Source organism: Onychomys torridus, chromosome 11 (genome assembly GCF_903995425.1).
Source record: "Onychomys torridus chromosome 11, mOncTor1.1, whole genome shotgun sequence".
Classification (NCBI taxonomy): Eukaryota; Metazoa; Chordata; class Mammalia; order Rodentia; family Cricetidae; genus Onychomys; species Onychomys torridus.
Genome location: NC_050453.1, coordinates 87651321 through 87678082, shown reverse-complemented (window position 1 = coordinate 87678082; position 26762 = coordinate 87651321). Strand labels below are relative to the sequence as shown.

Here is a 26762-nt window from a genome sequence, read left to right as displayed (position 1 = left end):
TGGTGTCATTGGAGACCTTACAGGTGGTCTTGGCTGATCAGACCTGATGTATCTTAATCTGGAACAAATCCATAGCCTCTGGCTTTCTGTGGAAACAAAAACAGAGACTCATTTCCAAAGTAACATATCCTTATATCTAAATTTTGAAGTCAACATGCCTTTAGAATTTACATATTTGTTTAACTCAACAGCTTTTATGATCAAATCTTTTTCTGTAGTTAAAAACCCCAAAGACAACATAAACCAGATTCTCTGTGTAATATCCGTCTTTGTAAGACTGAAATGCTGCTGTGGCTGCTGGCTCCGTCTACCTCAGCTTCCCAACATAGCAGTGGTACAGTTTACAGCCAGCTCTGGGTCTGGAGCCATGTGTACTGTCAACTATGAGAAGCAGTTCTATCAAAGCAGTGTATAGCCCAGAAACTTTTTTTTTAAATAGCAAAGGCTAAATCCACCATGCAGCAGAGTAAAGTGCCGCTTGTAGACTCCTCATTCCCGCCACAGTGCAGGTCAGATGCACATGCCAGGAACCCGCCATAGTAGTTCAAACTGGCGGGCTGCTGCTAACTTGAGAGAGACAACTAGGAAGCTGTTTTTAGCTCCATTTTAGAATCTTTTTTTTTTCTCAGATTTAAGGTGGAAACTCTTGCCAACACATTGAGCGCCATTTGTAGTTAGAGTTTTTCTGCCTGGCCCACAGTCAGGACAGATCTCTCTCACCAGCCAGGCCCATAGATGCTCAGAACCAACAAGTAAACACACAGAAACTTACATTGCTTACAAACTGTATGGCCATGGCAGGCTTCTTGTTATCTACTTCTTCTATCTTAAATTAACCCATTTCTGTTAGTCTATACTTTGCCACATGGTTTGTGGCTTACCAGTGTCTTTTCATGTTGCTTCTCCTGGCAGCGGCTGGCAGTGTCCCTCTTTCTTTGCTTTCTACTTCCCAGAATTCTCCTCTCTCCTTGTCCCGCCTATACTTCCTGCCTGGCCACTGGCCAATCAGCATTTTATTTATACAGGTCAATATCCACAGCACTATAGTCTTCCACATTCCTCAAAAACAGACAAGCAAACACCACCAGCATGGTAGGCCTGTCATGACAGTAGCTCCCTGACACCAACTTCTGTCTTACTTTTCTATCTCTGCGATAAAACACCACAAACAAGGTCACTTATATTGTAGTATTTGATCTGACTTAGAGTCTGTGATGGTAGAGCAAATGGATGACAGCTGGGAGAGTTCACATCTTGATTGCCACCTGTGAGGCAGAGAGAGGGAGACACAAACTAGGAATGGTGTGAATCACTTGAAACCTCAAAGCCTACCCCTAATGACACACTGACAAGGCCACACCTCCTAATCCTTCCTAAATAATTCCACCCACTGGAGAACAAGGCTCAAACATATGAGCCTATGGGAATCATTTTATTCATGTCACCACACTACAAAAACAAGAGGAAAATTTATTCCTTGTAGAAGTTAATTGTGTAGAAAGGTGAACCTGTGTAAAACATAGAGATTGTCATGCTGTCATCTAAGCACTGTGGAAGAGACATGAAGAAGCTAATACACAAGAGTATAGGCCTGGCCCACATTAGCCATGCAGTCTGAGAAGGGTGGAGAAGACTCACAAGTTAATGCACAGTGTGCATGCCTGTGTACATTTACTTTTTGCTAGTTCTATTGTACTCTCTTGTGGAAACTTAACTATGATTTACCAAATACTATAAGTAGATTTGCAGCATGCACTTTATTATAGAAAAAAGACATGTTAGAATTTTCCCTAATTACCAATAAGATGTTAAGAATTTAGAAACTTAGAAATTCTGCTCTTAATTAAGTAGAAAAATGAAGTATTTTGGATTGCATTTATTTTGTATGCAAAACTAATAATATTGTAAAACAGACTAATGCCTTCATAGTTACCATAGTGCCTTAGGTACTCCTATTTCCACATTAATGATACCCCTGCTTTCCTGTGGTGACTGTCTTCCAGAGGAAGGGGTTTCACGTCACTGTGGATATTTCAGCTTAAATTAATTTAATTTTCCCAAAGTATTAGAATCCAGTTTTATACAGAGAACAGAGTATCTCATTTGTTAGTATCTCACAGCAACAGCATTTGATGCAGTGCCTGTTTGTATGTTCAGGTTATTACCATTTCAAGCCCATCCCTCTTTCTCCACCTCCCTTCTTCCTGTTTTCCCCACCCTTCCTGTGTTTTTCCTCCAGCAGGTTAGAACCAGCCCTGTGCTCTCCTGCCTCATGGAGAAGTGGGGAAGCTCGAGGGAAGAAAGAGCTAGGACGTCTTCCCTCTCTCTGTGCAGGAGCTGTTCTCCAGCTTCCAGTGAGTGCCAGGGCCTCTAACTGGAGACCTCTAGAATTATTAAAGGTTGTATATAGTAATATGTCACAACCATGAAGATCTGCCTATATAGTATTATGTTTTATAAAAATACATTCTAAGTCTCAAGGAGACAGTTTAAAGCTATATATTAAAGTCACAGCATGTTATTTTAGTATTGGTGAGGTCCCTTGTGAGGTAGTTGCCAAGAAGGCAATATTAATTGTAATTCTTCAAAGTAATTGTTCTCATATTTGAGAGTTTCTTAGCAAACACTTTTGGACTTTGAATACTAGCCATATCAAATAGTGCTAAATTCATAGACATAGAATGTAAGATTAAAAAAAAAAAGAAAAAAAAGAAGCCCTTGTAGACTTATTGATTCACACCTCCCCAACTGTAGATGTAATTCTAAATGGTCTTATTAAATAAAAAACAGAGCCAAATGCAGAGTTAAAAGCCCAGAGATCAGAGCAGTAGCCAAGAGCTAAGACCACTCACTGTCATCCTTCCCCTGAGAGAGTGACTTTCTTCCTGTGTGTCTTTTTATTGCCTTTCAGTTCTGCCTTCTCATTGGTTCTAAACCCAACCACATGACTTCCTCCAGGTCTCTATGGTTCGTAGTGAGATTAAAGTCTCAGTCACCGCTTGGCTGTGTCCTTGCACACACAGAGACTGCCTGCCATGTGATTGGATTAAGGGCATGTGCCACCACCGCCAGACTGCTGCTAAATGGCTTGCTTTTAGCTCTGACCCCGAGGCAACTTTATTTATTAACATACAAATAAAAATCACATTTCAGCACAAATAAAATATCACCATACCCAACCCCACTTGTCTGTAGCAGAGGTTCTTATCCTGTGGAATGACCCTTTCAAAAGGGTTACATATCAAATATATCCTGCGTATCAGATATTTCCATTATCACTCATAACAGTAGCAAAATTACAGTTATGAAGTAGCAACAAAAATAATGTTATGGTTGGGGTCACCACAACATGAAGAACTGTATTAAAGGTTCACAGCATTAGCAAGGTTGAGAACCACTGATCTATATAGTGTTTCAGATGCTTTTAGAGTCTGATGCATCAGTGATTTCCTTATAAGTGAGCCGAGGTTTTGATTCCTGTGGTACTGATTCCTGTTTTGCCCTCTGGTGTAACAAGATGTAATTCTACTTCCTCCCCTTATTGCTAACCTTTTAGTATTGTAAAATTACCATTATCTTTTGTGTCCTTGTGCTGACTTACCCTTTTGTAAGCAGCATGTTTTCAGGGGAAGCATCCTTGGCAATTAATTCCACCTGCTTTCTCTGTCACTTGGTCCTCAGATCCCTGTTGTAGCAGCTTCCCTCTAGTGTTTTCTAATGTGCTGACAGATGCATTGACACTCTGTGAGCCTCATGGTCTGTGACTGTTGTTTTCCCTGCTTTAGATAGTAGGTACCAAGTAAATCACCTACTCATTAGTGGTGTGAGGCCAACACAACATTAAAAGTTCTTCTAGCTTTGTGTTTATTTTCCTTAGTTATTAATAGATTTATTTGGTTAATTACAAACTGCAATTAGTTGAATTCATGCTATAGTTATAGTAATGTGCATAGTTCATAATAAAGATTAACACTTTGCTGTTTTATGTGGCAAACTTTCTACCTACTTCTAGCCTTGGGAGGAACTGCTGACAAGTGAGAGTTAATGGTTGGATCTCACCACAGCCCTCTGAGGTCTGGCTTCACAATCAGTATAATGTCTATTGAGATGTTGTCATCCCCACTTTGCAGAGAAAGAAATTGAAGTCTAAGGTACTTGCACTACTGTATGTAATACATTCTGCTGCCTTGCTCTTTTTATTTATTTGTTCTTTCATTGTTTTACAAAAGTGATCTGAAGAGACTATAAGATTCACTGACAGGATTATACTATATCACAGATACAGTTATCAGCAAAATCCAGTTCACTCACAACATACTAACGGTGGTTTCCAAGCAGCATGTTGACATGCGTTGCCGGAGGACACATGAGATCAACCCCTCCACATGTTAAACAGCACACACTGAATAACATGAGATGCCCTCTGTGTTCCTGGTGAAGGATAAATTAATGTCAGTGTCATAGGAACTGTTGTCTGATTATTTGAAAATTGGTGGAAGATTGTTGTGTAAGGAACATAGCATATTTAACCAGGTTTTGGCACCTAGTCGTGTTAGTATGTGAGTGTGCCTGTGCCTATGTGTGTTATTGTTTCTGTGTGTGTGCATGTGTATGTGCGAGCATGTGTGTGTGTTTTGATAGTGGGGTTTTTTTCTATTTTGCTTGTTTGTTTCTGAGACAGAATCTATCATGTAGATAAAGCTGTCCTTAACTCATAGAAATTTACCTATTTCTGCCTCCTAGTCCTGGAATTAAAGGCCTGTGCCTCCACACCTGGCCTTAGTCTGTAGCTGAAGTTTTCTCTGGTCCTGCCCAACCCCATGGACCCTGCAGCCTCTTATAAAATAAAATCACTCAGTAGCTCATATTAATTAAAACTGCTCGGCCATTAGCTCAGGCCTACCACTGACTAGCTCTTACATTTAAATTCAGCCCATTTCTGTTAATCTATATGTTGCCATGCATTCTGTGGCTTTACCTGAGTGCCATTACATGCTGCTCCCTGGACGGATGGCTGGCATCTCCTAACTTAGCCTTCTTCCCAGAATTCTCCTTGTCTGTTTATCCAGCCTATACTTCCTACTGGCCAATCAGCGTTTTATTTATCAACCAATCAGAGCAACACATTCACAGCATACAGAGCTTAAATATATATACTTATTCTTTAAAATTTATCTCCTATTTTATGCTTGTTTATCTTGAGGAATCCCATTGTTTTTAGCCTAGAGCATTGTATTCTGATTATTATGAAGGGCTAGATTCTCTTCATTGGCCCAATTAATAATTTTAGGAAATAAATAATGAAATGATTAGAAAAGAGTCTGTGAACTGTGTATTCAACACATGAACCTTGCATATAGAACCCAGAACTTAAATCTTTTTCTTTTTGGTTTTTAGTTTTCTAATTATAAAACAAGCAGTTTATTTGCAATAGTTGAGTTGTGTGAGAAAGTTTGTATATATATAAATAAATCAGAAGTTATAGCTGGGTGGTGGTGACTCACTCCTTTAATCTCAACACTCTGGGAGGCAGAGCCAGACAGATCCTGTATGTTTGTGGCCAGCCTGGTCTACAGAGTGAGTTCCAGGACAACCTAAAAAAAGGAGGAGGAGGAAGAGGAGAAGGAGGAGAAAAGAAGAAGTTGTTGTTAGAGTATAAGGTTTGTTTCTTTGTGTATTTAGTGATTTGTTCCCCCTTGTCTATACGGTGCTGTTTTGGGGAGAATGTGGCTGTACCTTTCAGAATGTGCTCAGGTAGTAACATTTTCAGGACATTATTAACTTGTATTTTTCCAGTAAGACAGTAAGGAAGGGACTCTGGGCTTAGATCTTGGTCTCCACCCAAGCAAGGGCCTGCTTTTTATTGCTATTGAGAATACATTGAGGTTTATGTCAGGGGCTGGGGGGGGGGCAATAACTATGTGGTTGATCCTGTTCAGATGCTCTGACTGGTGAAGTGTGAGGCAGCAGGTTCACTTGGGCAAGTTAGACTCACAGGACGAGATGCGGCGACAGCATTGCCCCTCACTGCATAGTCATTTTGTCGGTGGTGGGGAGACCGTCCGTGGCTGTAGCTGGACTGGTTGGCGTGGCATTCTCAGGTCTGTGACCTTTGCTATGCGTATGCTCTGATTGTGTCCCCACGGGGCTAAGCACTACCTAGCACCAAGTGGTCCAGTGCTGGGCTTATAAAGGGCAGATGATGAATGCAATAGTTCTCACAGGTTAGCCTCCTTCTCATCCATATCCACTTGCTTTCCATGGTAGATAGCTAGGAATGCCTAGCAGGAGCTCTCCAACTGTCCATGTATTCTTTTCCTAGACTGCTATAACCTGGTTATAACAATTACCTAGCTACTTTGTTTCCTCTCTAGACTGTAGGCCCCTCCTCCTAAAGTCACGGGTGCCTCGACCCTTTCTGTGTTCTTGCTTCCGTAGATCCTCTTTAATTTTTGTCTGTTGTCTGTGTCTCTGGATTTTCCTATTGGCCTTCATTAATTTTACAACTGAGTGCTTCTAATAATTTAGAATGGAAGATAAATTTGCATGTTTTCTTTTTCATATATGATCCCAACCATTTAACACTTTAAAAAAGAGGAATATTAAAGCATTAAAATTCTAGGTAGAATTTGCTACTTCTAATAGCCTGACATGCTCTTATTTGGACACAGTGAGACTGTCTCAAAAAACAAAACAGCAACATGCACACAAAACAAAAGACCTCTAACTAATTTTATAGGTTTTTTAAATATCTACTGTTAATCAAAATTTATAAAATGATAATTGGATCAAGAAATTGAGAATTCAGTGTCACTGTTCAAAGGTCTGGAGCCAATACATTCTGTACAAAAGAAATGATTACATGTCATAAAGCAGTGGGAATTAGCAGAAATTGTGCTAGTGAGGATGAAGTTAATACAAGTGAAGGTATTAGAATGTCTGATAAAGATTAATAAATTATATTCTGCTCATACCTTCCCAAAGCATTGGTGGGTGGGAGTAGATCAGTTGAAGTTAAGAATCATTACCAAAATCTAGTGAATGTCCCTGAGACGGTCCCTTTAGCCAGGGCCATAGCATCCTAAACCACTAAAGGTTGGGCCAGAGCAGTTAACGACTCATGCCAGTTTACAGCAGTCTTAGTTTATAGGCAGAATTCTTTGTGCTATTTCAGCTGCTTTGGCCAAAGCTTTCCGTCCTTCTGCTTAAATTTGAGCCTAAGGAAGATGATCACCCAGCGTACAGCTGTCAGCATGATGAGAGTTCACAGTCCGGTTACAGGAAGGTGATGACAGTTGGAAAGCATAGCAGATACAGGTTAAGGCTAGGACAGATACTCTGGGTTAGAAATTAACTCAGCTAGATTCAGCAGAAAGACTTCTTGAACTGAGAGTCCACAGAGTAGGAAAGACACAATTTAAGAGTGTGTCAAACAGAGCAGCATGTTAGTGAATATGTGGATGTCTATAGCAAAACTTTATGATTCTTACCTTTTTAGCCCCATAATGGTTAGGTGAAACATTGGAGGACTAAATACACTTTTCCTATCAGATATGTTTACAAGACATTTGGAAAAGATGACAATCCAAATAAGTGGTTAGAATTCATATTTATATTAAAATACATTGTAGGGGTTGTTCATTCTGACCCTAGTCAGCCTGCCTACCTGCCAGCCTCCTACCCTCCCTCCCGTGTGTGTGTGTGTGTGTGTGTGTGTGTGTGTGTGTGTGTGTGTGTGTCTGTGTGTCTGTGTGTCTGTGTCTGTGATAATGTGATAATGTAGAGGCCAGATGTATAGGATTCTCTGGAAATTACAGGTAGCTATGAGTTGTCATACATGGGTGCAGGAATTGAACTTGGGTCCCCTGCAGGAACAGCAAAAGCTCTTAACCATTGAGCCATCTCTCAGTCCTGGTCTTAATTTTTTTTTTTTTTGATCAATATAGATTAGAAATAATCTCCTAAACTGTTGTTATCGTGAATTGATTTAAAATTTGGATCTATTCACATATTGAATTTCCTGAGACACATTTGTCTAACTACCTGAAGTAATGGGTTATGGACTAGGGATAGGAGTCAGTCCTACTGAGGCTTTCTATAGCTTTACGAATGAAAATGGTGTTGGTCAGGTATGCATTAGGTGACCCACTGTAGTGATGAGGTAGCTGATGGGTAGATACAGGAAGTGATTGTGCAAAGCCACATCACTATAAAACAGTTGGGTCACCTTGCACACATTGGTCTTGAGCCCTACCTAGTGTTGTTGCTTGTAGCCTGCTGGTGTAATACATGTACTGTAGCTTCTGTCAATGGGGGTTTTACTTTTTAGTTGTGAGATCCTTGAGAAGTCCCCTTCATAATGAGAATTTTAGGCATTTTCCACATAGGCTAGTTTCACTTTTTTACACTTTTTTACATTTTACACTTTCTGCAGACGTTCTAAGGTTTGATTTCATGTTCCTCGATTATTCACTAAGGAATCACTATCGATCAATTGAACAAGTAGCTTGGCATTGGAGTGATGTCAGGGGATGAAATGATGGTCCCATTGGACTTCTCCCTTTCTGAGGGGGTCTGTTTTCTCCACAGATGGTCTCTTCTGCTTCTCTGGAGGAGCCTGCACAGCCTATTGATTCTTCTTTACACTTAAGCTTATTAAGTTCCTTCTAGGGACTGCTTTTCTGTGTTCTAGTCATGCTACCATTTTCTTGGCCGTTAGAGAAGTCTTCCTCCTCCCTCCCTGGTTTCCTGGTAATTTCTTAAACAGTGGTCCTTGCCCTGACATGGCTGACATGGTAGATATGGTTAATAGTGCAGGCTCCAGTTTACACCCTGGGCCAGTATAGCTGTGGCGTGGAGCTCAGTTTGACCCAGCTTAACCTTGAACTTTAAGATAGGGGTTGAGTCTTCACTATATTTTGTTGAAGATTAAACTCAATATTGTATCTTGAGCTCTCAGAGGAACAACTGTCATAAGGGCAACACTTCCTTTCTGTAACAATAAGTTACAACAACTGGGAGAGGATGGTGGATAGTAGAGGCTGCTTGCTCTGAAGTGTACCAGGTGGCTTTCTTGTTAATAGTGAGTGAGTGAGTGAGTGAGTGAGTGAGTGTGTGTGTGTGTGTGTGTGTGTGTGTGTGTGTGTGTGTTTGGGGAATGATCCAAGTTTAGTAAGAGCTCTGTGGGTGGACCATAGCTTCTTTGGATGTCCAGCTTTTCTTATTTGGGTATCAAGCAGACCTTCTGGTAAGAGTGCTTTTCTCTTGGATGACATGTACCTTGATTGGTCTGGATTGATGTACTGACTTCTTTTGTTTTGGTTCTAGGATGTGGGTCTAGTCAAAGGAGAAGCTTGTGGTAGCCTTTGTGGTCTCCTTGGCTGCTCACTGCCCCATGGCTGTTACACATTGGATTCACATTCTTACATTCTACTGTAGATGTCCCTGTTTCCACTGTGGTTCCCATGAGACCATGCTGTCTGATTTTTATCCTTTTAAGATGCCTACTTCCTTCTGCTCCCAGCAGGGACAGCTTGTAGTTCAGAATGAGGAATGGAGCAAGGACAACTTGACGTTTAATCTTTTTCTCTTTGACCAGAGGGAGCAGTGTTTCTTTCAAAGCTTCAAGGGAACAGTGTACTAGATAGGCCAGAGGCAAACTGGTGAAGGTAGTGGAAGGAAGTGTGAGGCGGCGATTGATCCTCCTTTCTGCACAGCATCCTGAGTGTGCTTACTTCAGTGAACAAGATAAAGCAGCCTTGCCTTTACAAGCATACAGTTTAGAGACATAGGAACCCAGGAAGCTACATAAGTTTGTTGGTGATCATGTCACACTTTTCAGAACTGTTTGAAGTTTTCTGTTTTGCTTGCATTAAAAGCCAGAGTTCTTACATTGGTCTAAAATACTCCATAAGATCTGCCCATGGCCCCACCTCTTTGTGGTCTGAACTCAGTCATTGACTCTCCCTGTGTTAGCATGTGCTGAGAAACACTCTTGGCTTTTGGCTTCTTCCTGTTGCCTTCTTACTGTCTGCATGCCCTTTGCAGGAAGGCTTGTTACCCTGTTTGGGGTCAGTGGTACTGAGGATCCAACATAGGGCTTCCTGCATACTGGGCATGGACGACACCACCAAGTCCCCTCCTTTTTTCTTTTTGATTTTTAAGAGAAGATAGTGCTAACTTGCTCAAGGTGTCCTTTAACTGGATCTGTGTTCTAGAGAGGCCTATGGCTACTGATCTTTCTGCAACTATGGGCCTTCACCATCATGCCTGATTTCAAATTTTATCGTACTTATTTGTAAGGTAAGTTCAGGAATCTTCATTTTGCTTGCTTAAATTATACCAAGTAGCACAAGTATTCAGTAAAAACAAGTGAATGAAAATTAATTTGGAAAAACTAAAGGATTGTGTTAATTTCTTGTGGCCATTGCAAAATTAACAAAGTGCAGGTGGCAGAGAATAACAGAGAAGTGTTGTCTCACAGTTCTCGAGGTCAGAAGTTCAAACTCAAGGTGTCATAAGCCCTTGCTTACTCCAAAGGCTTTAGGGAGAAAAGTATTCCTTGCCTTTGCTAGCTTTTAGTGACTCTGTGTTCTGTGGCTTTTAGCCACCTCGCTGTAGTTACTTCATGGTCACATGACATGGCTTATGTACTCAGATCCCCATCCACAACTGTCAGTGTGTGTGTGTGTGTGTGTGTGTGTGTGTGTGTGTGTGTGTGTGTATTTAGGGCCTATTTGGATAAAGCAGGGTAAAGATCCTTATTCACAACTTTGGGACACATAAGGTAATAGCTACTGTTTCTGAATAGAGATAAGTATTTTGGAGGCTCAGCATTTGCCCATTACAAAGGGTTATGGGTGTAAGTCACCACAGGAAGAATGCATGCCCACATGACATCGCACAACACTAAGTAGAAGGAAGCCAGAGTCTGCTCTTTTTCTCACTTCTACCATTTTTTAAAATCATATTTTATTTTTGTTTTTCTTCTTCAAATTAAAAAATACATGTGTTCTCAGACACACAAGGAAGAGTACAAAAGATATTGTTGTCTTGGCTGCTGTCACAGCTCAGTTGTAGAGTCCTTACTTAACATGTGTGAATCCCTGGGTTTACTTCTGTCTGTCTATGTATCTCGCTGGTGGAAAGCACAATATCAAAACCACACATTTCCACTTGAGTTTCAATGTGGATTTAAGTATCACATCCCCTAGGAAGGCTTTCCTGACCCTCAGACTATGTTCTGAGCTTTTGTACTTTCTATTATTGTAATGATTATCTTTAATAGCCTTTTTGTTTCATTTCTACGTGCTCAGGGCTGAGAATGTCTTGTTTGATTGTTGGGCCTCAGGATATACTCTATCTGATTTACACTTATTTTTGAATGGAAGGTTCTACTGACTCAGAACTTCAGCCCCATTTCCTACTCAGAGCTTCTCGTTTGATTCTCACGAATAGGAATCCTTTGTGGCTCCTGTGCTTTTGCACTGGCTTTTTACACTTTAGTCTGTCTTCCCCTCTCCCCCACCAAGCCCCTAAGTCTTGGTTTATATCAAGAACTTGACTCTCTTTGGAATTTTATTTTTTTAATGGTGTAAATTCAAGGAAAGCTGAAATTGCTGAGATGCCAACTCAGACTTCCTAAGATCATTTGTGAAGGGTCTACCTAAGCCTTTGTACACCAGCACCCTTCTGCTTTCATATTACACTATAATTTGTCTTTAATTTCAGATATGATCATAGCAGAGTAGTTCATGCATATTTACTTCTGAATAGCTCTTTAGTATCAGAGAAATTTGAGTACCAGTGAATGAGTAAAATATGAGTAATTCTGCTTTGTAACAATAGCAATAAAAATAATGGCAGTGTTTATTAATACTTTTTGTGGGGTATGAAGGTAGAAATAGAAGCCATGCTTAGACCTACTACACAGACATGAAAACTGAGGCTCAGATATATCAGTGAGCTCTCTGTTCCTCTTAGCTCAACATCTAAGGTGGTATCACTTGGAGAGGAATCTGTACACGTTGGGCCCAGAGCCACATTCCCAAGACTGTGTTTGGCTTTTTCTGATTAGGAAAAAAAGAAACCTGGATTTGGTAACACAAAAGTACAGCAAGTTGATCACAGATAAAGAGTAAAGTTTTTTTGCAACGCTATGATGAAGACAGAGCCTGAGTTAGGCAGTGGCTTAGAACTATGTCATTACAGTATCTGCCACCAGGTAGAGCTAAAGTGGGTTGAATCTGTATGCTTCTATTATAAATTGACATTGTGCTTCCTGGGTATTGGAGAGAAGACTTGAGAAATTCAGCTTACCCAGTGTATGTTCTGTTTCTGTCATGCATGTTGGTTTGTAGCCCTGGGATTCTGGCCTTGGTAGGAGTCATTTAACCAGGAAGGCATTGAAGATCTAGGCAATCATTTAGATATAATTATTTTAAAAATATTTGTTTTGTGTAAAGCATTATACATGAGGCAAAGCACAATGCATTTATAATTGTCTTACTGAACTTTGTGGAGTAGCAACTGCAAGCATTTGTGCCAAGCAAGTAATGGAATCTGATTAAGTGATACAAAAGGATATTGCAATGAGAACAAAGCCATTGATGCTGCTTTTCTTGATCTGCTCGCTTTTGAATCAGTGCACACAGCATCTCTCTTCCTGTCTAGCCCCTGCTGTATATTTCCTCCAAACTCCTGTGATAGATTTGTTACTTGATATTTTCAGGAACAAAACAAACCATGTGTGCCAGCAACTAGTGACATCACTAAACCACTGTGCTCTTTGGAGCCACTCCTGTGTAAGCATGCTCCAGTGTTTGTTTGTTTGTTTGTTTATAGGAGCTGTCTCTGTTCTGTGTTAACTGTTATTTACTTCATCTGTTTGTATTTGGACAAGAAGTGCTGCTTTCATGGTGTTTGTTTCTGGGTTCCCAAAAGGGAACTTCTGAATTCTATCTATAGACAGTAGTCACAGGAAAAATGAATTAAATTTATTATTTTTCTCTCTAGGTTGCATCCCAACGCATAAGCTCAGTAGACCTCTCGTGTTGTAGCCTTGAACATCTGCCTGCCAATCTCTTCTACAGCCAAGACCTTACTCATCTCAATTTAAAACAAAACTTCCTAAGGCAAAATCCCACCCTCTCAGCTGCCAGAGGACTTGGTGAACTGCAAAGGTGAGCCTGCAGAAGTGCTGGATACCTTTGGAAGGGCTGGGGGAACCAGGCCAGTCAGGACCATCCTAGCTGGGAATTGTCTCCTAACTATGCTGATAGGTATATTTTTCCCCTCAGAAGGCAAGAGAATAGTATCAGTTATCACTCTGAAATGTTCCCTAAGGTTTCCTGCCTCTAAAATTATGAATTGTAGTTATTCATTGGGTAGATTTACATAAGAGCAGTTCTTTTTAAACAAGTTTCATTCCCTGGAATATCTATCTGTACATAGACTGTGAAAAGTTAATAGTATTTAGTGTGCTTCCTCTAACTTGAAGAGTCTGTTAAGAATCCATTTAAGAACCAAGGTTTAAATCCAGGACACCATGACACTTGGATATCAGTATGTTGGATCTGAGTTGTGTGTCAGCAGGAGAATCTACCCCTTCTACTGACTAGACTGATCTCTCAGGCAGATCTGAGGGTGCCATATTCCTTTCTATCCCCTTTTGAAGTAATGACTAATCTTGATTCTGTGGGAAATGAAGTCCCTCAGTAGTGCACATGTAGAGACTGTACCAGAAGAGGTTGGAGCTGTGTTGAAGGAGCAGTGGGGTTCATTCATATCTTAAGTGACTGAGATGGTTAGAGAGAAAGCTATGCTAATCATTCATTGTGGTTATATATTGGTTATATATTTATAGTTTTTAATACCCAGAAAGAAAAATCCAAGCAACTTTATTGTCAAATTAGTACATGTAATTGAAAATAAGGTGGTATTTTTAAAAAAATTAACATTTTAAAGTTAGCACACAGATAGGCTTCATTGGACCATTTCCATGCATTTGTGTCATTGTACTTTGTTCTAATTTTCCCTGCTGTGTCTCATCATACCCCACTCCTAACCCCTAGGAGAGATTGTTTTTTATGGTTTTTTGAGACAGGGTTTCTCTGTGTAGCTTTGTGCCTTTCCTGGAACTCACTCTGTAGCCCAGGCTGGCCTCGAACTCACAGAGATTCACCTGCCTCTGCCTCCTGAGTGCTGGGATTAAAGGTGTGCGCCACCACCACCCAGCTCTAGGAGAGTATTTTAAGTGTTCTTTCAAAAAGTTGTGGATATTCTTTGATTCCATACCTAAATTTGTCTTAGGATAGAAAGGGGCATTATAATTCATATTAACTAAGCCCATTTGAGGGATGTGGTCTATGGGATGGATATCAAAGCAAATTCAGGTTAGTAATGATCTGAGGAGGAAGTTAGGTGCTGGGATTAGAGAATGACTTGAAAGGATTTTTAGCTATATATGTAGTGATTACTTCTTTAAGAAGAAAAAATATAGAGGTAAATATGGCAAAAAAAAGGTTAACATTTGACAAATGGAGTTGTAAATACCTAGATGACATTATTTTCCCATTAAAGCCTACGTAATATGGGTTTCTTGTTACTTACAAGAACATTCACAAAAGAGACGACATCTGTGAACTGAGTGGGTATCCAGATGGCCCTCAGTTCAGGGATTCCAGGTCCCACCTTGCCTGTTCTTTCAGAGACACCTGGTTGTCCCCTTCCCGTGCTGGGATCCCGAGCTCTGTTCTCGAACTCTCCCCTTCACTCCCCCTCCAGCTTTTCTGAGCACACACTTCCTCACTGCCCTGAACCCAGCCTCTAGGCTGCACCTGGGGCTGGAATTCGGTGCAGAGTCAGGAGTTGCTGGTTTCCCACTCTAGTTAGCCTGCTTCTTGTATAAACAAAATGAAATGTATAAAACCATTTTTGTGCTTTAAAAAGTGTAGACTTATTCCTCATTAAAATAATGCTATATGTAGAATTTTAAAATTCTACTAAGCAAGGTTTATAACAAATAGTTCCCTAAATTTCCAGTACATTCCTCCACCTAAGTCCTACTTTTGAGCGAGCCATTTTCGTGCCATTGGATCTATTGTTTTCTCTAATCTCCCTAAATTCTATACACATACTTTCATGCTGGACATTCTGTGCTGGTTTGCTGCCTTGAGAAGATAAGGCCCTGGTTCTTCTGTTGTTTCACACCCTTCCTACCTCGTGTTGCATGCACAGCTCTTTCCCCATTCTCTTGATATATTGGTCTCAAGTTTTGATCCAATGGGCATTCAGTGTTGTCATCTTAGCATGGAACTGTTGTTGTCTGCTAAGGAACTGGAGTTCTGTGACTACATTTCTGGTGCTGGCTTACTGGTCACCTCTTTTTCATTTGTACTCTTTTCTTCTTCTTTAGCTCATGCAGGCTTCCTGATAGAACTTAGCATTCTTCCTAACACCTCTTACTTGGAGGCTGCTCCCCTTGTGGAGTCAGTGTAGGGATTTGCCCCTTTTGCCTGTTACATAGCAAAGACAGTGAGCATGTCTTTCCCCAGGGCATGTCAGTTTTACTTGAGAGGAATTCTTTGGCTTCTGTCTGAGTAATGCATGCCAAGATTGAGAGAGCTGAGTGGGGAAGAGAACCAGAATCTCAAAGTTAATTAAACATGTAGATTTTTGCCTAGTCCTCTTGTTTGCAAAACAATGTGTTTTGCTGTGCCTGATATCTTTGAACCAGTAATTCTCTGGTTTACTTTCTTCAGCAATAAACTCCCCAGCTGGAATTGGGGAGATAATCTGGTATTTAATGTCTTGTTACATAATCTTTTGATACTTTTTTTTTTTATAGATGTGTAACAAAAATACAGGAGAGGCCTAGATAGGTGTGTGCATCCTGGTGGGTTCCTACCAGATACACACATCCATGTAACTACTGCCCATTGAGAAATAGATTGTTATCAGCACATAGCAACCCTCTCTCTGCTCCCTTGTTGACAGTGATGACCTCTGTCCTGGCCTCTAACACTGACTCAGTCTTACTTGTTTGTATACTTGATGTAAATGGATCATACAGTGAGTGCATGTGTCAAGTTCCTTTCGTACATTACTCTTTGTAAAAAGCACAGGATAGTATTTCCCTCAGCAGTCCAGACTGGCCAACCCAAATGACCTGATTTATGGTGTAAGGTTACCATATTTTACACTATAAAAATGCTGTTTTGTTTTCTGTTGCTTTAAGACTGAGCAGGTGTGACTATGAGGCTTGGTCTGTGAGGTCAGAGATGCTGGGCTATCGTTATGTTGCCCTTGAGAAAACAAACAAACGAGGCTTCAAACTAAATCCTCCTTAATCATCTTAATATGCAGTACTTGTGTGACATCCATTTTTCAATTTTTTCAAAGTAATAAATTATAATGCACATATCATATATATTACACACTCCATCTTCTACTACTGTTAGCACTCCCTCTTCTCTACAACTCCTTTTCATACATTCATGACTCCCTACAACTTCCTATCTTACATTAATGTCTGTTTGTTTTGTTTGTGAGTTGTCGACTTTAACCAGGGCTATCTTGTGGCTATAGATTTGGAACTGTCCATTGGAGCTTGGTGGGCTCACTTGTGGGTACACAACTGAAGAGAATAATTGTTCCTCTTGTAGAATTCATCAGTAGCCAATGGTTATCAGGGAAGAATGGGACCCCCTGAGCCCCTCTTTGACAGATCCAGCCTTGTGAAGCCCAATAGAGAGGCCACTTGAGGTCATGATTGCAGTGGCTGTGACATACCCAGACTGTCTTTGGAAGTCTCAGTTGGGAGGGCATAAATGTCCTGCTTAGACTGAGCATTTAACCACCACTCACTCTCAGTACCTAGAGCAGCCATGAGTTTTCTCCACACTCACCCAGTAATGGACATTTTTAATGCTGTTTTGAGATGCCATATATTCAGTTTCCCAATTTTTATTGGTATATATATAAGAAATTTAAGTGTCTAGTGCATATTTCACTTGGGAACATGTTTGAGAAGTAACAAAGAATAATTTATTTTTATATTTTAACTAAACCTTAAGGAATTAAATTTTAGGCTAATATTAAGACAAATTCTGATACCAGTATTTTAGGAGGAAATTTTATGCACAGTAAAACAGATAATTTTATGTACAGTAAAACAGGTAAGAGTTCTTTTTAAGTAGAATGTATCTTAAATTTTCATCTAAATATAAATAATCAATTTTCAAAGAACATTTAATTGGTATTTGCACCAGCATTCTAAGTTTGGGAAGTGACACAAGTCAGCACTTTCAGAGGGAACACCCTGTTCTTGGGTCTCCCACTGAAAACACTGTCTTGGGTCTCCCACTGAAAACACTGTCTTGGGTCTCCCACTGAAAACACTGTCTTGGGTCTCCCACTGAAAACACTGTCTTGGGTCTCCCACTGAAAACACTGTCTTGGGTCTCCCACTGAAAACACTGTCTTGGGTCTCCCACTGAAAACACTGTCTTGGGTCCACCACTGCTTATTTTTCCTTTGTTGGCACTTGAACTTTTCAACTTCATATTCAGCATTTAGAGAGGAAAGTATCAGTATTTTTGATGGTTTTAATACTTTCTTTCCTGATTCTATGCTACTAATAACTATCCTGTACTATTTACATTTTCCTTTTTTATTGGTAGATAGTACTTCACATAGCCAGCTACATCTCCATTTAGATGAACCAAATAGTCTTAATATAATCTGTTGCTGTTTGCAATAGATAATTATTTTTAATTAATATTTTTGTAGAGTCAATCAAGAAGACATTTTTTTTGCTGGTTTTTATTCAAGGACTCTTAAGTTTTCTCTTCATATTTTCATTCTACTGGTTCTAATGTGGTAGCTAGTTATATGAGCTTAATTGTACTCAGATATATTGATGTAGCTTTTTATGTTTTTAATAATTTTTTAAATTTGACATTTGTTGAAATTTCATAGGTAGAGTCATTGAAGGATCTAGAATTTGAGTAAAAGGAAGTCAGAACTTTTTGTGTGTCTTACAAAGGTCTCTACCGGATACCAAGAGAAAAGCATTCATATTGTTACATACACATGAGAGTCTCGACAGACCTGGAGAAGAGCAAACCTCACACTTGTGTACTAGACTGAGCAAAGTTGTGAAAGAGTGGGGCCCAGAAAAGACAGCCATCGCTTCAACAAGGCCTGTCTGTAGAGATCCCTCAGCCTGATCCCATCTTAGTGCGGTTCCTCCTTCATGAGCATCCTCTGTCATCTCTCTTGCTTTTAGGAGAATTGAGGGGAACAGAGGGCATCTTTATTGCCTACTGTTTTTCTTTAGTTCAAAACAATCCTTAGGACACAGAGGCAGATTTAGGGTTGGTATCTTCTGTCATCCTTCTTAATGGGAAGGCAGACTGAGTTCTTTATCGTAGCACCTGCAGGCTTTGGAAAGGGCAGTGTGGGAGTGCACTCAGACCGTAACAACTTGTTTGAAGCCATTAGTGTTCAGCTATTATCAAAAGATTTAAATTCATTCATGTCATTTTGTTAATTTTGTAGCATTTAATATCACTAGAAATTTGTATAAGTGACTTGAAAATCACATACGAATTACTAATGAATCATTTTTGCTGTAACACCAGAACATGCACACTCAAACAGACAAGTGTATCTTTAGATATTTACACATTTCTTTCAGTAGTGACTTGTTGTTATTGTTGTTTGTTGCTGTTGTCCGAGTGTGGTAATTTATTCCCTGACTGCTTCACAGAATTCTATGCAATAGTTTATACAAGTTGGTTAAAAAAAAAAAAAAGCATAAAAATAGTAGTATAACCTTAACTTTTACACATTTGACTTTTGTCTTAGATACTTATAGTGTAATTCTCTCTCATAAGGAAACAGTTGTTGTGTTTATCCACTTTGCCCAGGTTTGAATTCCTAAAAGGTAGAAATCAGATTACCCCAGGAATGATTACCATTGTTAGGTAGACCACTAGGTACACTGTGAATGAGTACACGAGAGAACGGTGGGAACTGCTGTCAGTCATTCACTTCTGTGCTGATCAGACTCTACTTCTTTGTAACAGGCTTTTATGGCAACCTGTAGAAGAAAGGGAAACTGGTAATTTGCCATTTCTTTTTGGTTGAAGGTTTGATGGTGGGGGGAGCCCTCTGTATAATGAGACCACTCAGGAAACATCACAAGAGACTTGAATCAAAGAATTGGTAATAAGTAAAAAAGAAAGTAAGTTTTAAATGGACAGTGTGATAGAGTTTTTTTTTTTTTTCTAAAGCAAAAAACAAAACACCCCCCCCCCCAAATCAAAGCAAAACGCACCACCAGTCTTTAAAATACTTGACATTCTCTTCTACTCCCTACTGAGTGTGCTCCCTGTTGGAATGTGCACCCTATTGCCATCACCACCTCCCAAGCCCAGGGCTGACTTCTGCCCCATTTGCCTTTCAAAGCATATTTCCAAAGACATCTTGAGTGTCTAGTTATTTCCAGTTCTGTGTGCTTGTTTTCTCCTTTGATTTGTAGGCATTCTTTACACGTACTCTCCTGTTACATGCACCTCTTACAGGGAGCTTTAGAAGTTTTCTAAATTTACATCTATGTAAGTTTCTTGACCATAGGGATAAAGTATCTCTGCTCTTTTTTATTCCCTGATTCCCCTTCATATTTAGCCTAGGAATGAACGGAGGAAGAGCAAACAGATACAGAGATTCTGTTGTTGGTTTCCCAGCACCGAGGACAATAGAAGGTTTTCAAAATGCCTTGAGCAATGGAATTCATATATTATAGCACTGTTTAAGGGGACAGTGGTCCCTTAAGATTCCTTTTGATTGATCACAACATAAAGTGGTACCTAAAGATCAATTTCAGTGAACCTTAGGTGTGTATGTTAGAATTGATGTGGTATAAATAAGTCTGGTATCACCTAAAACAAGGTAAAAATTGCTTCCCATGGAGTGAAGCAAAGACTTAGGGAACTTAGAAGGGAGAAATGAATTTCTTTCCAAGTAGATGTGGAAAGGAGAGTAAGTGGGGAAAGTGGTAGGAGGCAGTGAAGTTGTATGTGCAAGCATGTGTGACATGACAGAGTGAACCCTGTGGAGGAACAAGGAGGAACTCCTAACTCTGATTACAGTGCAAGTTCCTTTCTTAACTAGTCTCCAGTTTCTACATCTTTGGTGCCCATGAGATGGGAAACAAATGACCCTATTTCCTGTTTTTTGGGGGACTTTTAACATTTCAGCGGTAGGAAGTTATTAATTATTTATCCTTACCACATAACGTTTTCTGGCTTTGTTTAAGAAATTATCTTCTCAGTAGTTTCTGAAAGTCATTTCAGCAGTGATAGTGCTCATAGTAAACTGGAACAAGAAGTGGCATGCTGATGTTCTCTGCTCACCTACCACATTCAAGGGGAGTACCCAGGGCAGTCTGGCCTCCTTGGACATCCTCTTCTATGTGAAGAAAGGTTGTAAAGGGTGGAGGTGATCACTAAAGAGAGGGGTCATCCTTGGAACGGAATAAGGCAGCCAATGCCCCGTGCTGCTGGAGAAATGGAGATTCCCAGCACTGGGGTTGAACCTTGCCAGATGATAAGGAACTCCATACATTCTCTCCAGTTCGCTATCACCCATACTGCAAGTTCTTGCACAGCTGAGCTTTGCAGATGGAATTTGGATCCTCGTGAGACACTTTCCATTTCGTAGTTGCCCGTTTTCCTGCCCTGAGTTCTGGGTCAAAGGAAAGCCTTGAGATGGCTTAGGGCTCTAGGTTGTGTGAGGTTCATCCTGCTTTCCGCTTTCTCTGCCTCCTCAGCTCAGGCAGTCATGGCCTGTTTTCTCTTTTTCTCAGACAGCACTTTCTATAAAGTAACTCAGAAGAAAACAAAAGATTTCTGTCACCCAGGCTCTGTTAACTTTGTCAAACTGTTGGCTTCCTGGGGTCATCTAAGATGCTCTTTAACTTTTATCCCACTTACAGATAAATATGTGGGGAGTATAATGACTTTCAAAGCCTCTAGTAGATCATAATTCAGCTATTTTATTCCACCCAACTCCATTTTTCTGTTCTTTTAATTAATCTCTTTGCTGTATTCTCTGAGCCTTAACCTAATTTTAAGAGTCCAGTGCTACACATAGCATTTATAGGTGTTTGCTGTTCTGAGTAAAAGTAGCTGCTCACCCTGTGTCTCCTGAGGCATAAGGATGAGTGTCACGTCAGGCCCTCAGATGCTCTGCTTTATGGCAGTGGGTGATGAATGCCTTTGTGGCTTTGGACTTGAGGACATCCTTAGCATCATTACTTATGGCTTATGAGATGTGTCTTTCGTGGCTAGTGTAAGCACACTGCTAGAGCAGAAAGTGTCTTTGTGTGCCCTTCTTATGACAGACATGCACATTTATTCCCAATGTTCATACAATACTTGTATAACTTTTGTAAGCTAAAGTCCCAAGAGAGTTTGTTTTTGTCCTAAGTGACTAATTTTGATGTTGTTTGCCATGTGCCCTTCAGATGGGAACGGGAGACTTGGATGATGGCATTGTGCCAGCAGGTTATTGGCAGTGGCCTTCATAAAAGTCAGAACACACCCATCTCTTTCTTGTGGTGGTTTAGACTTTATAATGAACAATAGGTAAACAAAACAACTTGGAGAAAGTCTAGTTTTGGTTATCCCTTGAATTTGAACCACCCCAACCATGGAGGGATGACAGGAAGGGGAGGTGTTATTTTTGTGATAAATACAAATTCTGCATCCTGGGATGTTTTGTTTCATTTAGTTTGAAGTTTTTCTGGTCTTTCTCTGCTGAGATGCTCTGTGGTTAGGCATTAACCAGCCTTTACCACCACAGGTATTCCTTTTCTGTTTGAATTTAGTCTGCTTAGTATTTCCCAAGTATAGCCTGTAGTTTGTGCTCTCTAAATCAGTGTTTCCCAAGATAAGCTTCATGAAGCACCCAGACTAGGCTCACATTGGTGTTTGCTGGAGTCATTGGAACCTCTTCTGTTATCTCAGGCTTCAGTCAGACCCTCCAGTCCCAGAGCCAGGAGTCTATATGATGCTGTTCTCTTTAAATGTTCTCTCTTCAGTCCCCATCTGCTGTCATACCCTCAGTGAGATCCCCTCTGTGAGCACTCACACTACTCTCTTGGGTAAGTTCCCACCTTCTACTATTTCACATAGCTGCAGCTCATTCCTCAAACATTCCAAGTTCCTGCGGAGTAGCATTCATGTCTCTTGTCTCTCTGTGTGCTGCAGATCAGCAGTGAGAATTCAGTGAATGTTCAGTGAATGATGCTTTGGTGCCAGAAGCACTTGGTGGCTATCCTTGGTGACTTGGGGCATTGCAGTTTTCTTTTCCCTGTGAGATGTGCTTAGTCTGGCTGTGCCGTGGCGCTCCCACCGCTCATCTCTCCCAGCATATGTCTGTGACTTAACTGTGCTCTGTGGCTTTTGCTCATGCTGTCATTCCTTTGGGGATGTTATGCTTTGATGTAGACGGTCCCTGGCTTTCCTTGTATATTCTTGCATGAGTCAGCTGGGCTTTTAAGCGAGCACACTCACCTCTGTGTTGAGAAGGGAATGGTGGTCTGTTTTCTGTCTTGTACAGTCTTCTAACATTGTTACTTGTCTCATTTGTGTAGTAGTTGATGCGAACCTCTTCTAAATAGTGTTGGCAGTTAAATCTTCTACTGTTGGGCAGATCTGTTGATTAAAAAAAGAAAGAATGTAGACATGGACAAATAAAGAAAAGAAGCAAACTCCTAAGAGATTTTAAAGCATAACATGACAACAGACTTCTTGATTCTCTTTTGATTCTTAGATGACATACTTAAAAATCTACTGACTGCTTTTTTTACATGACTATCTTGTAAAAAAACACTTTAGAGTTGTTTTGATTTAATTTATTATTCTTAAGGCAAGTGTGTGTTATGGGTCACATGTAGATGTCAGAAGAAACTGCCGAGTGGGTGCCTTCCTTCCATCTTTACATGGACTCCAGGCATCAGACTCAGTCTGCAGGCTTGGGTAGCAAGCCCCTTACCCTCTAAGCCATTTTCCCCGCCCTGGAGTGGTTTCCTATATAGCCAACTCACTGGACTCATAGAAACTTGCTCCTGTGAACCCGTTTGTCATTGTCTTTTGAGCTCTCTTGTTCACCTTATATATATAGAGTTAACCTAGTGTAGGATCTGATCAGTAAGTGCTCTTTTATTTAAATAGTATTAAAGAAGGATTAAAATATAAATTTGTCCTTTAGGGAATGCTTTAATTTGCCATTACAGCAGTATGTTATTGCTAACATCAAGAGTTTTTTTCTTTCTTTTGTTACTTCAGAAAATTGATGTTTGGAAGCTGCTTGTTCTGGGGATTGACCTGACTTGTAGGTGCAGAGCATGTACTCCTTCTTTAGCTATGGTATCTTATTCTGGGTTTTAATATCTGCTGCAATTCTTTTGCTTAGGTTTTGAGCAAATCTTTTTGTAGCAGTAGATTTAATTTTTAAGCCAAGTGAAATATTCATATATTTATTTTTGTTTTCTAGTCATATGAAAAGGTGTCATGTTTATTTTGCTGGTTCCAAGAGTCGTTTATAGTGTTGAGAATTCAGATAGGGTGGTTTCTGTTTATTTTAGCTTAAATGTTGAGAAGTTAGTTGTTCTTTGCATCTGAGTGCTTCTGAGCCTAGAAGGCAGGCAGTGCTCCCTGGCCTGAGAGGCTGGTGGACTGCTCAGCTCTCGGGGCAGAAGGGCATAAATAAATCCATGTGGATCCAGGTCAGAAGTTGTAAAGGGCTGACATGTGCCAAAAAATTGAGAAGAGATGAAAGTTCAGTCATAGGGCAGTAGCTTTGGGGTGTGATGACAGTGTGCATGCCAGAAGATGAGTCATGCCTTCTGAGGAGGAGCTGTTCCTAGTGATGCTGAGGCCAAGGGTTTTTCATGTCCCCACAATCACAGATAGCCCCAAGAAGACCACAGGGTGGGTATCTCCTATTAAGTCCCGCTGCATCCAGGACCATGAGTCTCTACCATACGTACATCATGACATGTTTCTCTTATTCTCTCACAGTGTATAAATTTTTAAAATAAGCATCATAGAAAAATGATATACATAGTAAATGATTTTTATGTAATTAGCTACTAAAAAGAAAATAGACCGTTCCTACCAGTCTACAACAGATGTCATGAGAGCAGAAAGGGGGCCATTGGGAGAGGAAGGGAGCCAGCAGAGAACAGGGCAAATCGAAAAGTGCAATATACACTGTGCATGAAAATACCATAATTCAGTATATAAACTAAACATTAGTAAGAAAGAAATAGTAAATGTGGTACAGAATTAAGATAAAATGGAAATTATTGAAAGTGTGTAAATATTAAAAGATATTCTAAGTGGCTTGTATCACTCTGGGATGAAGTACGAAAACCTTCTTAATGGAAAAACAAAACAAAACAAAACAACAAAACCCTAGACACCATAAAGGGAAGAATAGCAAATTTGAGCCCAAATGAATTAAAAATGAATGTGCAGCAAGAGGCACCCTGGTTAACTGCATGAAATCTACAAGGAGGGGTGTTTATAACATACTGTATGCAGACCATGCACTCAGAGCTCCTCAGACTTTTTAAAAGCCCAGTAGGAAAGTGAACACATGATGGGTGTGTCTTTGGGAGATACTTTGTGAATATCAGTTCCTTTTGTAAAAAGCTGAGCTTCTCCGAGAAGTATAGATGAAATAAATCGACTCTCATCTTTGTTCAGTCGTATTAGAGACAAATGAGAGACCTGAACACTGGATATGAGTGGAGGAGTGGAGGAGTTCTTAATGGCTGATAGGAAGAATGAGTTTGCACCATGTACTGAAATGTAAATTATACATACTCTTCATTCCATCAGTTATACTTTTAGAAATACAAATTCACAGACCCCTTTCAAAACTTTAGAGTCCATTTGTGTTTTGGAATCTAGAGATTTTTCAGATTGTATAAAAATACAGCTCACATATGTGAGTATAGCTTATGCAACACCATCCACAGGGTGGGCTTGGAGACAGACTGGCACCTTTTGATTTCTGGAGAACAAATGAATGTTCATGTCAATAGGTCATCTTTGGTACCAGTTGAGTCAATGCCAGAGCTTTCAATTTTTTTTCCTTCAGGATCTTTTAGATTTCAGAATTATGGCTAAAACACAGCCCCAGCAATAAAATTGAAATGGTCAGTACACTGGGTGTGGATGTGAACTAAACTCCCAGGTGATGATGGAATTGGAAAGAGTAGGATAAGCTCCTGACTCGTTCTTTATGTGCTTCTATAGTTTGCTGTGCTAAAGTGAGCATGGGATATTTTAGTTCTCAAATCAAAGCAACCTTCTTGTGAAAGCACTGTCAGTGAGGGTTCTCAGTTCTGGCCACCTGGCAGCTCTCCACTGAGGCCACCTGAGCCCTTAAGGCCTTTCAGAACTGGTGCAGAGTGAGGACTAAGCCCCAGCTAAGTTCACAGCTAGTCTTCACATAGTTCCTTCATGTCTTAACATTGAAGCCAAATTTTCAGTTTATAAGTATGTTCCACACTAGGGAAATCACAACTTAAAGCAAGAGCTGTTGCTCTGAAATGGAAATCTTTTCACCTATAGAATTGTTCTCAACTTCATTCAGTGATGTTGCACAATGATGAAAGAATATGGACTAGGGATATAGCTCACTAGTATAGCACTTGTTTAACATGCAGATTTTACCCTAATAGGATAATCATAATAATAATGATGGAAACATGGTTCAAGGAAGTAGTATTGATTTTTCTCTGATTCATTGAGTCTCACTGTCATGCTCACTTTGAGCACTTATGGATATGATTAAACTAGAACTACTAGGGCAAATGGCACAGCTCACTTGAGAGCTCGTTCCTGACATGACTGAATCCTTGGGTTAAATCTCTACTACTAGGCCCTTACTAAAACAAAATCTAGCCACTTTCATCATAAATGTACTTGATTCTTGGACAAAAATATATAAACTTACATGTTACAAAGACTAATTAACATCATGTCTGAAATAATAATCATACTATTTGGTTTTATCTCCTAAAGATGTACAAATACATATAGCCATTTGTTTAATATACAAAAAGAACTTTGAATGTGTTATTGAGTGTTGAATTGAACAAATTCTAAGAAACTAGAAAATCAAGCATGTTTTATAACCATGACAAATAAGCCCAGAAGGAAAAGCTCATGAAGTTTGGCAGGAGTTTGTTTGTTTTATTTTTGTATTTATTCAGGTCTCTCAACTTTGACACTCTACAACACTTGCTTTTTTCCCTTCCAGCCCTTGGATAAAAATGGTTCCACTTCATTTACTGTGGGACGTATTTGCTCCTAAGTGATTCTTTGGAAGCCAGAATGAAATAAGCTTGCAGCTCTGGTTGCCCTGTTTTACAAACTCTTTTAGCTGATAAATAATAGTAGAAACGTTGTGTAAAAAAAAAAAAAAAAGTGTGTTTTACCTTTTCTAATCAGTTTAAGAAGCTAACTACTCTTCTCTTTTGTAGATTTAAATACCTTTAGCTTAAGGGAGTAGTCACAAAGATTATACCTCCAAATTTAGTTTAAAAAACTTCTTTAAAACTAAGTATAGTCAGTGTCTTACTTAGTTAAGGTTACTGTTGCTGTGATGAAATACCATGACCAAAGGCAAGTTGGAGAGAAAAGAGTTTATTTGGCTTACACTTCCACATCCACTGT

At 39.9% G+C, this 26762-nt stretch overlaps 1 protein-coding gene across 1 annotated transcript in view; it reads left to right on the top strand.

The window, feature by feature from the left end:
- Phlpp1 (PH domain and leucine rich repeat protein phosphatase 1) overlaps positions 1-26762 on the top strand; it is a 208505-nt gene that overhangs the window by 109801 nt on the left and 71942 nt on the right. The window contains exon 4 of the mRNA XM_036203005.1: positions 13015-13181. Within this exon, the coding sequence (XP_036058898.1) occupies positions 13015-13181 (167 nt within the window). The remainder of the gene's footprint in view (positions 1-13014; positions 13182-26762) is intronic.